The sequence below is a fragment of the Manis pentadactyla genome, chromosome 7, assembly GCF_030020395.1.
Source record: "Manis pentadactyla isolate mManPen7 chromosome 7, mManPen7.hap1, whole genome shotgun sequence".
Classification (NCBI taxonomy): Eukaryota; Metazoa; Chordata; class Mammalia; order Pholidota; family Manidae; genus Manis; species Manis pentadactyla.
In genome coordinates this window covers 132,037,082-132,051,112 of record NC_080025.1, presented here as the reverse complement: position 1 = coordinate 132,051,112, position 14,031 = coordinate 132,037,082, and the positions used below count along the sequence as shown (strand labels likewise).

The 14,031-nt window shown below is 47.2% G+C and overlaps 1 protein-coding gene across 1 annotated transcript; it reads right to left on the bottom strand.

The window, feature by feature from the left end:
- Positions 1–2,937: 2,937 nt before the first annotated feature.
- LOC130684315 (stimulated by retinoic acid gene 8 protein homolog) lies at positions 2,938–3,349 on the bottom strand. Its single transcript, XM_057504791.1, has one exon. It carries the CDS (start codon positions 3,316–3,318, stop codon positions 3,019–3,021), a length of 300 nt encoding a protein of 99 aa, XP_057360774.1. The 5' UTR covers positions 3,319–3,349; the 3' UTR covers positions 2,938–3,018.
- Positions 3,350–14,031: the final 10,682 nt, after the last annotated feature.

Genomic DNA, 14,031 nt, shown 5'->3' with positions numbered 1-14,031 from the left:
CACAGAAGAAATAGGACAGCCCCTGCTCTCAGACATTCTCACAGGGTAACAAGCATGGAGATGATGACTCATGGCACAAGCTAGAATTCAGGAAGCATTAAAAAGGGGTAGAAGCAAGGGCTGTGGAAACACACAGCAGGAAGGTCTGATTCTAGCTGGAGGGACAGAGAAGACTCCATGGAACCGGGCCGCTGAGCAGAGCCAGCCGAGCTGAGCTCTGAAGTGCACATAGACTCTCAAGGGCAGAGCTAACCGCATGAGCAAAGACAGAGGCAGGGAGCTGCCCTGGGGAGATGTGGCTGGCGGGTGGGGTGGGTGGGGGAGAGGACAGCACAGCAGCTGGGGGTGGACCACCATTCTGGGTGCTGCTATTCTGGGGTCCCACTGATTCTGCCTGGTGCATCGAAGGTGACTTGAAGAGCACTACGAGCACAGCACTCGGCTGCCCTAGAAGACAGCAACCTGAGAATACATGGGAATCCAGCAGATCATGCGCGCTGCAGGATCCGAAACCCTTCTTTTAGGGCAGGTCTGCCTGACTTCCTCCATGATCTGCTGCCCCCAGTCCCAGGGCTCATGATTACACTGTGGGGTCAGCAAGGACTCTGCTCCTTCTTGGGACACCAGAGGCTAACTAGCTGCCCAAACCTTGGGCTGGTTTTTAGGGTGAGGTGAGGACCTTGCTGCCCCCTAGTCTGGGGCGAGTGGCTGCATTGGCTCAGCAGCACCACACTCTGCAGTCTCACTGTGTACAACTGGACCAGAACACAGCCAGGGAAGCCAGGGACAGCTCGCTGCAGCTCTGTGTCTAGAATGTGTTTCAGCAGGCTAATTTTCTTAGGACCTTTGTTCTGGGTTGAATTGTGTCCCCCTAAAAAATATTTGTTGAAGTCCTAACCACCAGAACCTGTGAACATGACCTTGTTTGGAAATAGGGTTTTATAGAGGTAATTGGTGATAATGAGGTCATTAGGGGGGGCCCTAATCCAGTATATGACAGGTGTCCTCCTGAATAGGGGAAATTGGATGCAGAGACAGACATGCGCAGAGGACAGAGGATATGAAGACACAGTGAGAAGACAGCCACACAAGGAGAATGATGCCTCTACAAGTCAAGGAAGCCAAGGACTGCCCGCCAATTCCAGAAGCGGGGAGAGGCCAGGAAGGAGTCTCCCCTAGAGCTGTCAGAGGGGGCATGGCCCTGCAGACACCTTGATTTGGGGCTTCCAGCCTTCAGAACTCTGAGACAATACACTTCTGTTCTTCTAAGCCATGCAGTTCCTGGTAGTTTGTTATGGCAGCCCTAGGAAACTAATACGACCTTGCCGCACCATTACTCTCATAGAACAAATCCTTTCTTCGGGGATATTGTACATGCACAATTCAGGGTTGTCCCTCACACAGGACAGAGAAAGGAGAGTATGGAGAACATCTGGTTGCCAGGCTGTTTCCTGGATGTGCCATTTCTGGTGAAAGTTTAACTTTCTGGGGGCCTCAGTTTCTTCAGCTGTAACACTGGGCTGATGTGCACAGCATTGCAAGGGAGAAATAAGGTACTGTACTGGGAAATGATGCTAACATTGAAAACCACTATGCTACGCTACATCTTTTCATGCAGTTATCCTGTTAAACTCCACAACAGGCCTCTGAGGAAGCCCTTGGTATTGTCCGTATTTAACAGATGTGATAACTGAAGCTTAGCAAGTAACTTGCCCCACGTGGACTGAGGCCTGTTAACAGCCAAGCCCTCAACCACCAAGTCAGGAGGTACTCATTATAGGGGGTGCAAATGGTTTTCCTCTAGAATTCCTTCCATTTCTCACTTGCAGATCCTGGAAGCCTGTTCTTTCTTGGGGCCTGCTGCCAGTCTGTACCCGTCGTCACTGGCCACTTACAGAGACCTGCATTTTAATGCACCCCTAGAAGCATGCAGTATGTGTCTCTTCATCCAGGGGACCTGTGGCAGAGCTGTGCTGGACAAGCTCTCCACCACCAGGCCCAGAGGTGGGATCTCCCTCCCCTTCCCCACCCTGCACCCCTGAGCCCAGCTCAGCAGGGCAAGGAGGAATGACCCTCCCAACACCACTTACCCTGTACCCTTCACAAGGGTGGGTAGGATCTCTGTGGGATTCAGCTAAAAACAACCACGTCTTTCCATGGGGCCCCGCCCTAGGGTGTTGGGGCACCTGCCTCTGATTTCCGCATCGGCCCTGCCCTGTGCCTGCTGAGGAGCTCTTCTGCAGGCTGCCCTCCACGAGGATGCCATGCCAGCTCTGGAAGCAGAAGCTCTTGCCATCAAATGGGCCCTCTCTGTAAGTGCCGCTCTGCTGAGAGCACCAGCCCGGGAAGGAAAACCCTCGGCTGGAACAGTCACAGGGCAACAGGCTGGTCCAGAGAGGCGGACGGTGGAAAGAGGGCTGGTCTGGAGCCGGCAATGGGGGCCTTTTCTTGGTCTTGCCACCAGCCAGCTGATCTGAGTTCTCTGGACCCCAGTCCCTCCTCTGTTAAAGAGCTTGGGGGGCCAGAGGTTCTCGGGGACATGCCCACTATTGGAGACCCCCTAGAGTGCTTATCTAATCATTTTAATTCCATTCCTGCTACCACCACCTGAAACCATAGACAACGTTCTCAATGCTCTGCCAGAGGCACTAATGTGCAACAGAAAAGCCACGTAAGGAGAAAGGTGAAATTAAGAGCAGGGAAAGGAAAACGTTTACATGGGAGCCCTGCTGCTTAAGGAGAAAAACCCGCCTGGCACACAAACACCGAGACACGTTCCTGTGCCTGGCGTGTGTGTTTGGGGTGGGGACATAGGGTCCAGGAGCAGCTGCTGAGCTGGAGGCTCACCACTGCCCAGGACAGGGACGGGCATGGGAGTTGCCGCTAACCGGGCCTCTCAGGCCCGTTGTTTCCCTTCTGATGCCAGGCCGTCTGCAGCACATAGGTAAGGCCTGGTGCTCGTGCTCTACTGATGCGCAGCAGCAGGCACAGAGAGGGGTCCCAAGCTGACCGCTGACCTCACCCAGGCCAAAGCCGGGAGGTGTGGGAGAGCTCCGGGCCAGTCCCCACCTGGACCCACAGTCCCTGCCCATGTGGAACCTTCTCCCCACACTCAGGCCCCAGTACCTTTGAGGGTGTGAGATCAGACTGGGAGTAAACAGTCTTCCTGAGGCTGCTGAACAGCCCTGCCAGGGTGGCTCGGTGGCGAGCCTGGGACAGGCGTCTGCGGGCCACGCGTGGCTCGAGCTCCTGCAGCTGTGCCGGGGCCAGGAACGCCACTTTCTCACTGAAGTTGCTGCTTTCTCGAGAGGTCTCCATTATTAGCTGCAATGTAATAGTATGCTTTTTTTGGCCCTAGCTAACAAAGATACTTTATTAAAGAAAAAGGAAGGCAGACTGAAGCGGAAAGGAGGGCAGCACCATCCCAAGTAAGAAGTCTTAAACCAATGAATCTCATCAGCAAGATATACAATAAATAGCAGATGGCACAAAATGGGATTCAAGCTCGACTCCTGGAGACACAAGTCACTCATATTTTACTTACAGTTGAAGGGCACGGCAACTTTACACCGGGAAGTTTCCAGAACATTGCAGGTACTCACCAGACACTTATGAACTGACTGCTGTGGCCAAGGAGTGCAAGTCACACCCTGAGAGCTCATTCTTCACCATCTGTTAAAAGCTGAATAGGTATGTGTCCCGCCCTCTGAGGGCTTCCTTGCTGTAAGAACGTGCCCCTCTTTTATCTGGGTACTGGTTACATGGGTATAAATGTGTGAAAAAAAATCCATCAAGGTGTACTCTTTAGATTTCTGAACTTTTCTGTGTATATATATATTATATCTTAAAAAGACAAGAATGTGCTCTTCTGTCTGTGAAAGCAAAAAGTCACATGACAAGAGAAGTGGGAGGGGGTTTACCTCGTTGTGCTTCTATGAGTTCTGAAGATGGTCAGTATGTTGTCCTTTGTGAGTTTACAAACCAGAAATCCTTCCCTAGAAGGGCAGTTCTGGGGCTGATAGGTATGAGTTTTAATAAGAGAGAGAGATCACGGCCTCTTAGCTGAGCCATGGAACCCTCCATCAGGCAATCACCCCACGGCTCAGAGGAAATCTGGGTCCCCACTGCTCCACCAACTCTTTGAACAGAGGGGCTGTATCTTCATCACCTCTGCATCCACTCAGTGCTGGGGTTTTCACTGAATTAGGATGGGAGGCCCCCACTGGGTCCACTGTCCCCTGAGCTCAGTCCAGCTGCACAGGGGCCCTGCATGACCTCAGCCAGTGGTCTGCCAATTTTGATGCATGACGATCACCTGGGGGGACTGTTGAAAATAAACATGCCAGGCCCCACCTCAAAAACACTGGATCTGACCTACAGGGGTGAGCCCAGGCATGAGGGGCAACATGCTCCCCAGGTGACTGACTTGTTCATGGGACACACATGCCCCTCTCAGAGCCCCACAGCCAGTCGTCACTGATAACAGAATCTCCTCTGTGGAGGGAAGGAATATAGGGGAAGGGGTTGAAAGAAAGCTTTCCCACTAAGTTCTAGGGGGAGAATCGGCCACAGAGACAGTGAATCCAATCAGAGAATATGGGGTTCTAAAATATCATTGAGGTTGGAAAGCAAATCTCCCATTAACAACGAGATTGTCACCAATCTGTCTACTGCCCCTCAGTTTGTTTCTCAGAACAGGGGCAGGAAGTATGGGTGCTGCTTCAGTTGCCTGCACTGATCCCTGTAAACTCCTGTCCCATTCAGTCCCGGGACGTATGTCATCAGTGTGGCGAGGAGTCCACAGACCTGCAGCGGCCCATCCAAATCCCACACACCAACAAACTTTTAACTGGAAGCAAAGTGAAACAGGGAAGGTTTTGAACTGCCTAGAGCAAATGGGAACTTTTTGAACCCAAGAAGTTAGATTTTCTTTATTTGTTTACAATAAAGAGAAATGAAGATGCCTGGACATTGGGATTTTGGTGAAAGGAGGTAAAAATACCAGGTCATCCCAGGATCTTGGATTCTCTAACAGTCTAAGAACACCACTGCCAAAAACCCTTGGCTTGTGGGGAATCTGGGGTTCTCCCAGTGCTAATGCTGTGATTTGAGTTTCCTTGCAGGCTTCTATCCAAACACACTCCATGGGACAGAGCTGGATGGCTGGGCAAACAATTCCAGTCGCTGAATAAGGGTGCAGTCCTCTGCCTTTCCCACAGGGGGCAGACTCTCCCTTACTTGCTATCCTGGGGGTACCGCCTGCCTCCCGCTTCTAGGAACGGTGATGGCGCCAGAGCGTCTCCAGCCCAGCTACCGGGAGCTATGGCCTCCTCTTCACCCTGCCTGCCCCAGGTGCGGCAGGGAAGATGGGGGAAGATCCCTTCCTGCGTTATGGGGAAAATCAAGCCAAGTAGATGTTAAGCCCAATTAGAGCCCACGCAATTTTCAGTGTCCTACTTCTAAATGCTGCATCGTGTTCTCCACTAAGAATGATTTGCTGAGACCCCCAAAAGGCATTTTGGAGCCAAAAATTATCTCAGGCATTTCAGGATGGCCACAGCTCTGATATATTTTTCCTATTACACACTTTTTACTGTGTTCAAACCTGTTCATCGATCAGCTTGCTAACTATAACCTTCAGTCTAACAAGGTGAGAAGACAGCTTCATTGATGCATTCTTCTAACAAGGTATTTTGTGAAGATTCATTACCATCATGCCATATTTTTTATTATTTCTCATCTATAAAGCAAAGCATACTTTCGTTACAAGTATTTTCCTTTTAAAACACCACTTACTACACACTTAGAGCTGACATTTTTTAAGCTCCCTCGACTAATTTTTTTTAAGTATGACCTGACCTCTCCACAGTTCAGAGAAATTTTCATCATTTCTAAGCCTCTCTCCACAAAACATTTGAGAGTGATCCCACCTCATCAGCAAACTCTAGGTAAAGGTACACAATTCACCAGGTAATGTTTTGCCACCCATAGGCAGCTTCCTTTGATCCCTCCCTATGCTTATCAGATCGTGTGAAAGCAAAATCCACAGTCATTCTCATAAACATGTAGGTCCTCAGGTGACACGGACAAATGCTCATATTAAAGTCTGGCCCCGGTTGCAAACATTCACCTATTTGGACACACTGGCTTGGATGTGTCGCAAGTACAGACATTCACACTGCCAAGGGCATCTTCTGGAGATGAGCTGGAGGCTAACCTCAGCGTTTATTCCATACTCACGTGTGGGAGGAGGTGGGCACCATGCTCACGGCATCCCCACTCCGCGGATATGCGGGAGGCTGCGCAAAGCCTGGATAGCAGTGACAGCGGCCACCGGCATCCCGCGTCAGCCAGGGTGGGACTGTGCCCGGGCCAGAAAGACAGACCCTAGCACCTCGGGCAGGGACCAATCACGGCGCATTCCTGGTCCCCACAGCCAATGGGGATGCGTGGTAGCAGGCCAATGAGGGAGCGGGCAGTGGCTGAAGCAATGTAACAAGGTGTCTAAAGGTGATACAAAAGGGCGGGGCCAACCTTCTCACCTTGCCTGGTGGCAACTTCTCTAGTGAAGGCCACAGAAGAAGGGGGTGGGGATCCCCGTGTCACCTCAGATCCTCCCCACAGCCTGCGCCCACAGAGGGCACCACGATATCCGCCTACTGGTTCCACTCACTTGACATTGAGCCCGTTTCCTCATCCCTCAAATGGGACTCTGACACCTACCTTATAGGGTCATCCGAAGCCGTAGAGAGCACACCAGAGCACAGGGTCCCTGTCTCCAGGAAGAAGATGAAAACAAATAGATGTGAGGGAAAAAACTCAGAAAAGGGGACAAGGGACTGGCATTTGGCATAAGGGAAGAAAAAGGGGGGAGGGGCGCAAGAGGCATCGCACAGAAGAGACCTGTAAAAGCTCGGAGTAAAATATCCAGAAGAAAAGAGAAAAAGTGCTTCCTCTTCGGGACAACAGGAGGCAGGTGTTCTTCCAGTTTATGGGGAAAAATTTCCTTTTCCGCCAAATATATATTCTTGTTTTTAGGCCTCGTTTTCCTTGAATCCTTGCACCCTCAAATATTTCACGGTAGTCAAGAACCCACTCTCAGTTGTCCGCTTGGAGGCGCAGCCCAGCCAGGCGCCCCCTGGCTGCTGTCTGACTTGGGCAAACTTCCTCAGCCCAGGACAGGGTGAGACACGTCAGGCTGCCGAGCCGAAGCAGCAGCGCCTGGGGGCGCGTGCATGTGGATTCTAACCCAGGGTCCACCCGCAGTGACTGTGAGGACCATGAGTGAGCCCTACCTAAACCATACAAACAGGGCACCCAGCAGCCGCCCAGCAGCCGCCGAGACTCCTGAAATTCAACTTCGGCGAGTGGCAGACTCATCTTTAAAAGGATTTTGGTTCACCATTAAATTAAATGATGTGTGATGTATAAGTAACTGTTGAATCGAAAACACCCAGTAACAATCAATTCTCCTTCTCCTTTACAAGGTAGATGTAAAATTATCGTTTCAATCTGAAATTCTGCCTAGGTCATGGCCCCGTTCCTTCTGGCTCTCGGGCGGCCTTTGACGCAGGGTCTCTGGGCCCCTGAGCAACTGCCTTTCCGCCTCCCCTCTCCCTAGTGTCTCTCCCCCGGCCCTGCTCCTAGCCTCCCGCCAGCAGCCCGCCTGCAGCTTTGCTGGGACCCCGTGGGAGCAGCAGGCGCTCAGCCGTCTGCGCAGCTACGGAGAGCCTTACCTTTGCCCAGAGAGGACACAGGGAGGTGCGGAAACCTAGTACTCTAGGCTTTCATCTCGTCCCCACCCGCACCCCCTGTGCCCTCAACCACCACACACAGCTGCCTTCCTGGAGGGGTCTCGCCGGAGAGCAGATCGCACCCAGAAGAAATGCGGTCCTGTGGTGGGCTTACCAAGAGGTTTCCTTATCTGCAGCAGCCGGATTTCTTCATTGAAAATGAAGATTTCTTTCCTACTTCAGTCAGCCTTCCCCATAGCTGCAGGTAGAAGGCTCTGCTCATGCACCCTGGGGCCTCCTGGTGGCCCCTCACCAACTTTGGATACAGTCAGAATTCTCCCCGGCAACATCCGCAGACACTGTCACCTTTTGACCCTCCTACCCCCTTCCAGTAGCTTGGATCCGACCCTGAAATAACCCCCTCCCTCCACCAGTTCTAGTGTTCCCTCCCTTAGATCCAGCTCAGCACCTGCCGGGAAGCCTTCTAAAATCCCGCATTAATGCCATCCCTGTTCTGTGCCCCTCGGACTTGACTTTCTGGTTAGAGGAACAGCCATTTGCACTGTTCTCCCTTGTGGCTTTCTACCATTTCATGTGGTAAAGGGCAGGGGCCTCAGACTATCATCTTTTTATCCTCCTAACCAAATGTACCTAAGAGACTCTGTATTGAGTCTCTTCTATATTCCTAATCCTCATGGACAACCTCCTGAAGAATCTTATCTCCATTTTATGGATGGGGAAGCCAGACTCAGAGAAGGGCAGTGATTTGCCTAGGGTCTAAACATGTAAGCTTCTCTTGGGTCCTCTGCTCTCCATGTTTATTTGGGTGGCATTTAGTGAAGTGGATATCAATTGCCTTAAGCCAGAGGGAAATTTGCATTATTTTGTAAGTTTCAGAAAAAAAGACCCTCCGCTTTGAACTGAAGTCTATAGACAGTGGCTCCTAGGGAGGGATGAGAAAGGCAGAGGTCACCCGAGGGGCACATTTTCTGGCGTCAGGTAGGGGTGTCCAGCACTTCTGCCAAGAGGAGCCTCAGATTTGATCCCAGACAGGCTTTTGCCCAGGATCTTGCACAGGGCCTTGACTCTAGCTTCCAGAAGAACCTGTGAATATAGGAGGCTCCTTTATAGAGAGCAAGTGTTGCTGGTTCAGCACGGCTGGGCACTTTCTGCTGTAGGAAGCAGGTATATGGCCCCAAAGACATCTCCCAGGGTAAGAGTTCCTGTTCTCCCCTGATATCCAGAGTAAAATTCCTAAAGGCTCAGGACCTGTCATCACTACTCAGCACCAACTTCCAAGGGACCTCCTTCTGGGCTTTCTGTTATAAGGGTTTAACATACATGAAAGTGCTTCAAAAAGTAGAAAGAGCTATACAAATACTGATTCCCCCCCCAAAAAAGTTGAGGCTTGAAACTATAAAATTCTTGGAAGAAATAGGGGAAATCTTCATAATGCTGGTTTTGGCAATGATTTCATGGAGACAATACCAAAAGCATAGGCGATGAAAGCACAAATAGGCAAGTGGGACTACATTAAACTAAACAGCTTCTGCACAGCAAAGGATACATCAACACCATGAAAAGGCAATCTGTGGAGTGGGAGAAAGTATTTATAATTTTTATATCTGAATAGGGGTTAATATCCAAAATATATAAGCAACTCCTACACTTCTTAGCAAAAAAAATCAAATCACTTTTTCTAAAAAATGGGCAAAGGACTTGATTAGACATTTCTCCAGAGAAGACATACAGTTTGCCAACAGCTACATGAATACGTGCTCAACATCACTAATTATCAGGGAAATCAAAATCAAAACCACAATGAGATAACATTTCACATTTGTTAAGAAGGCCATTATCAAAAACAAACCACAACAAAATTTGGCAGGGATGTAAAGAAATCGGAGCCCTGTGCACTGTTTGTGGAATGTAAAATGGTGTAACTATTATGGAAAAGCATTATGGAGTTTCCTTAAAAAATTAGAAATGGGAATATCATATGATGTAGTAATCTCACTTGTGGGTATCTTATTCCAAAAGAATTGAAAGTAGGATCTTGGAGAGAGAGCTGCACACTCATCATGTTCATTGCAGCATCATTTGCAATAGCCAAGACATGGAAACAACCTTAATGGTTATCAGCAGATGAATGGATAAAGGAAATGTGGTGTACATATACAACAGAATATGATGCCATCATAATAAAGATGAATGAACCTTGAGGACATGATGCTAAATGAAAGAAGCCAGTTACAGAAGAACAAATGTTGCATGATTCTGCTTTCATAAGGTATCTAGCATAGTTACACTAATAGAAAAAGAGAGTGGAATGGTGGTTGCCAGGGGTTGGGGGAAGTTGCAGGGGGGAAAGGGGAGGAAATGGGGAGTTCTGTTTAATGGCTATAGACTCAGTCACGTAAGGTGGAAAGTTCTAGAGATTTGCTGTATGACATTGTGCATGTAGTTAACAATACTATACTGTACATTTATAGACTTGTTAAGGGTAATCTCATCTTATGTTTTTTAGCATGATAAAAAAGAAAGTTCAAAAACTAATCAATGGTGTTTCATTATGGGCTTTTCCCCATTATTATAGTGTCATTCATGAAACTGTGGTTAAATATATTCTTTACCCATTCAAGAAATATTTATTGTGTATCCACAATGTGCCAAACATTGTTTTAGGTGCTGGAGATCAATGATAAACAAAACAGGCACAAAAGCTGTCTGTTTTAATTCTAGTGTTGGGGGATAAAAAATAAGAGTGTTTACAGTATATTATATAAATGCTAACTAAGGGAGGGAGATAGGGAACACAGGGGGAGGGAGTCTATTTTAAAAAGGGAGGTCTGGGAAGACCTCTCAGAAAAGGGGAGATTTGAGCCAAAACTTGAAGGCCAAGCAGCAAGCCATGTGTATAAGGTCGTAGGATTGTGAGGGAGTGTGTTCTGGGTGGAGGGCACAGCAAATGCAAAAGCCCTGGGGCAGGAGTGTGCTGAGTGCAAAGCAAGGCATCCCAGGGGCTGGAGCCGAGTGAGGAGTGAGGAGGAGAGCAGTGAGAGATGGGATTAGAGGGGAAAGGACAGTGGTGCAGGTTTTTGTGGGACCACTTTGGCTGCTGTGTTGAGAACAGTGAGGAGGTGAACATGCCAGCAGGAAGATCTGTTAAGCCGTTACAATAATACAGGAATACAGGTGAGAAAGTATGAGAGGTGGTGGTAGAGGAGATGAGAAATCACTGGATGTTGTAGGTAAAGCCCACAGAGTATCCTGATGCATTGATGTGGGGGTGGGGGTCATGAGAGAAAGAGGGGGGCCAAGGCTGACTCCCAGGTTTGAGTCTGGAGAACCAGAAGGAGATGAAAGGATGGGGAAGACAGGGACCAGGTGAGTTCAGTTCTTGAAAATCAAATCATTGGTCAATTCCATTAATTTTCTATATAAAATTAATTTTAATTACACAAATAATACACGTTCCTCTCATGAAAATGAAAACATTTTGGGCCCACCCCTGGTCTTCTCTCTACCTTTATAGAATTAACTACTGTTATTAGTTTGGTATGAATGTTTCCAGATGTTTTCATACCTACAGCTATTCCCTTGGAAAGTGTCATTTTGCTTTGTGTGTTTTTGGAGGAAAGGAATTCACGTAAATGTATCACTCTGCAACTTGCTGTTTTCACTTAATGAGTTGGAGATGAGTTTATATTTTGTAAGTAGAGATCTACCTCATTTGTCATCACTGCTGCATAATATTCCATATATTGACAACTATAAAGGAGTGGTAAATTCACTCAAAAGTGAAGATACCTTCTGCAAGGTGTATTAGAGTTCTTCGGGGAATCAGAATACATATTTCTACCTCTATATAGCTGTATATATATGTTCATGTTAAATATATATATATCTGTATATGGGGAGGGGACTGCTCCAGTTATTGCAGAATGTGGAAGCAGGATAGCAGAGGGCTAGGAGCTGTGTTTAGTAAGTGTGGCAACAGAGCTGGGATTCCCCATGCAGTGCTCCACCTGATGTTCGTGGAGGCAGTGTTACCTATTAACCTAGGATGCTTGATTTGTTCTAGCAGTGAAAGTGAATGCTTTTATAGACTCATATACCTACAGATTCCTACTGCTGGCAATCAAATGTCATTATTGGTGATTTACTACCCTATGCAAATGGGCACTTTGCTGCCTTCTGGGGCTGGAGGCAGAGGTGTGGGAGAGAGGCAGGTTCTCACACAAATCTGAGCTACTTCTCAAGGGATATGATCACAGTGGTCTGAGAGGAGGTGGTGCACTTTCAGTCTTTGGGACTCATGACCTTTAAACTGACAGACGGAGGTTCCCAGCCAGGTGCCTAATGCCAGCATGAGGACCATGAGCTGTAAGAACTGGAAGGACCTCAGGGTCCTTCTGAACCAAGTTCTTTATGTTGCAGATGGGGTAGCTGGGAGCAAGAGAAATGACATGACTTGATAATCAGAGTTCAGGTGTGAAGTCACATATTTCATTTTAAAAGCTGAATAATGTAAGTACAGGATGGGGAACTCCTAGTTTAGCAGCGGTTTATATTTAAAAGTGTTGGGGGTAATTGATAAAAACTTTGTGTGAGTTGGCACTAAGATATGGTTATGAAAAATGAGCATGCTAAGTTTAAAGATATTCATCACATTTATAAAATAAAATTAATATGGTCATGATAAAGAATTTGAAAAATATTAAAAGGTATAAAGACAAAGTCAGAATTCACCCTTTACTATCCAAAATCCAACACCTTTACTATCTAAAGCCCTATTTATATTTTGTGTATATGTACATATATATATAAATATCATATAAAGCAATTACATTGCACCTACAGTTCTGTATCCCACTTCTAAAACTTTTATCTTGAGATGACTGTAGATTCACATGCAGGTATAAGAAGTAAGTAATAAAGAGAACCCAGGTACCCTGTACCAAGTTTCCTCCAATGTTAACATGTTGCAAAACTATAGTACAAGATCACAACCAGGATATTGACATTTATACCACCAATATTATTCAGCCCTGTTTTCTTGTACACATTTGTGTGTATGTGTGTTTGGTTCTCTACAGTAATCACGTGTGCAGGCTCATGCATCTGCCAGTGTGGTGGTGATGCACAGCAGCGCCATTACCACCAAAGTCCTTGTTCTGTTCTGTTATAATCACACCCCCTTCCTCTCATATGCCCCCTCCCACCCCTGACCCCTGGCAACCACTAATCTCTTCTCCAAATTCTCTAAATTTTGTCTTTGCAAAACTTTTACATAAATGGAATCATACTTTTTGAAACCTTTTGGGATTGGCTTTTTTCACTCAGCATAATTTCCTTGGGATCCAGCCAGGTTGGTGTGTGTCTCACTGATTCATTTCTCTTTATTGCTGAACAGTAGCCCATGGTTTATTTAATCAAAGGAGGTGAGGTAGGATGGCCATGGTCTGGGTCCCAGTATTGCCTGTCAGCCCTGTTTGTTTTAGCTCCTACCAAAACGAGGTGAAGGACATTTTGACTATTATGAATATAAAGCTGCTATGAACATTTGTGTTCAAGTTTTTATGTGAAGAGGAGTTTTGTTTCTCTGAGATAAATGCCCAAGGGTACAATAATTGAGTCGTATAGTAATTGCATGTCTAACTTATTAAGAAACTGCCAGAATTTTTTTCTGGAGTGTAAAATAATTTTTAGCACGTGGTATGACTATTTCTTTAAGTCATTAATGTCTTTGAAAAAAACATGATTTTTTTAATGACTACATAATATTGCATGGGTTGGCTATAGCGTAATTTATTTGAGCTTTTCCCTAATCTTGAACATTTGAGTTATTTTCACGTTTCTTTTTCCCTGTAGAACTCATTAACAGACTCCTGCATGTGAGTTGGTGCAAAGAACAGGCCAGCTGGAACCGGTTCCTGCAGGGCCCAGGGGGGAGCAGTTTCTGAAAGACGGATTCACACTAACTTCACTGCACAGGGCCTGAGGGAGACAGCACGAGGTCACCAGGATGCCACTGTTTCCATCGTTCAGTGAGTAATATAACTGTCACACAATAGGGAGTGTTCATGGCAGCAATGGCACAAACTACATCCCTTTCCACCTACCTTGGAGGACTACCATAAACGGAAACACCTTTTCAGTTTATCAGGAGAAAGACACTTGAATACACGTAAACAGGCAGATTCTAAGGCAAGGCTGGGGTTTATCAATAGGGAAGCTATGAATTGCTCGATGTGTCATGATGGGAACTTTCAGTTTCCAGCAGTGCTCATAAGTT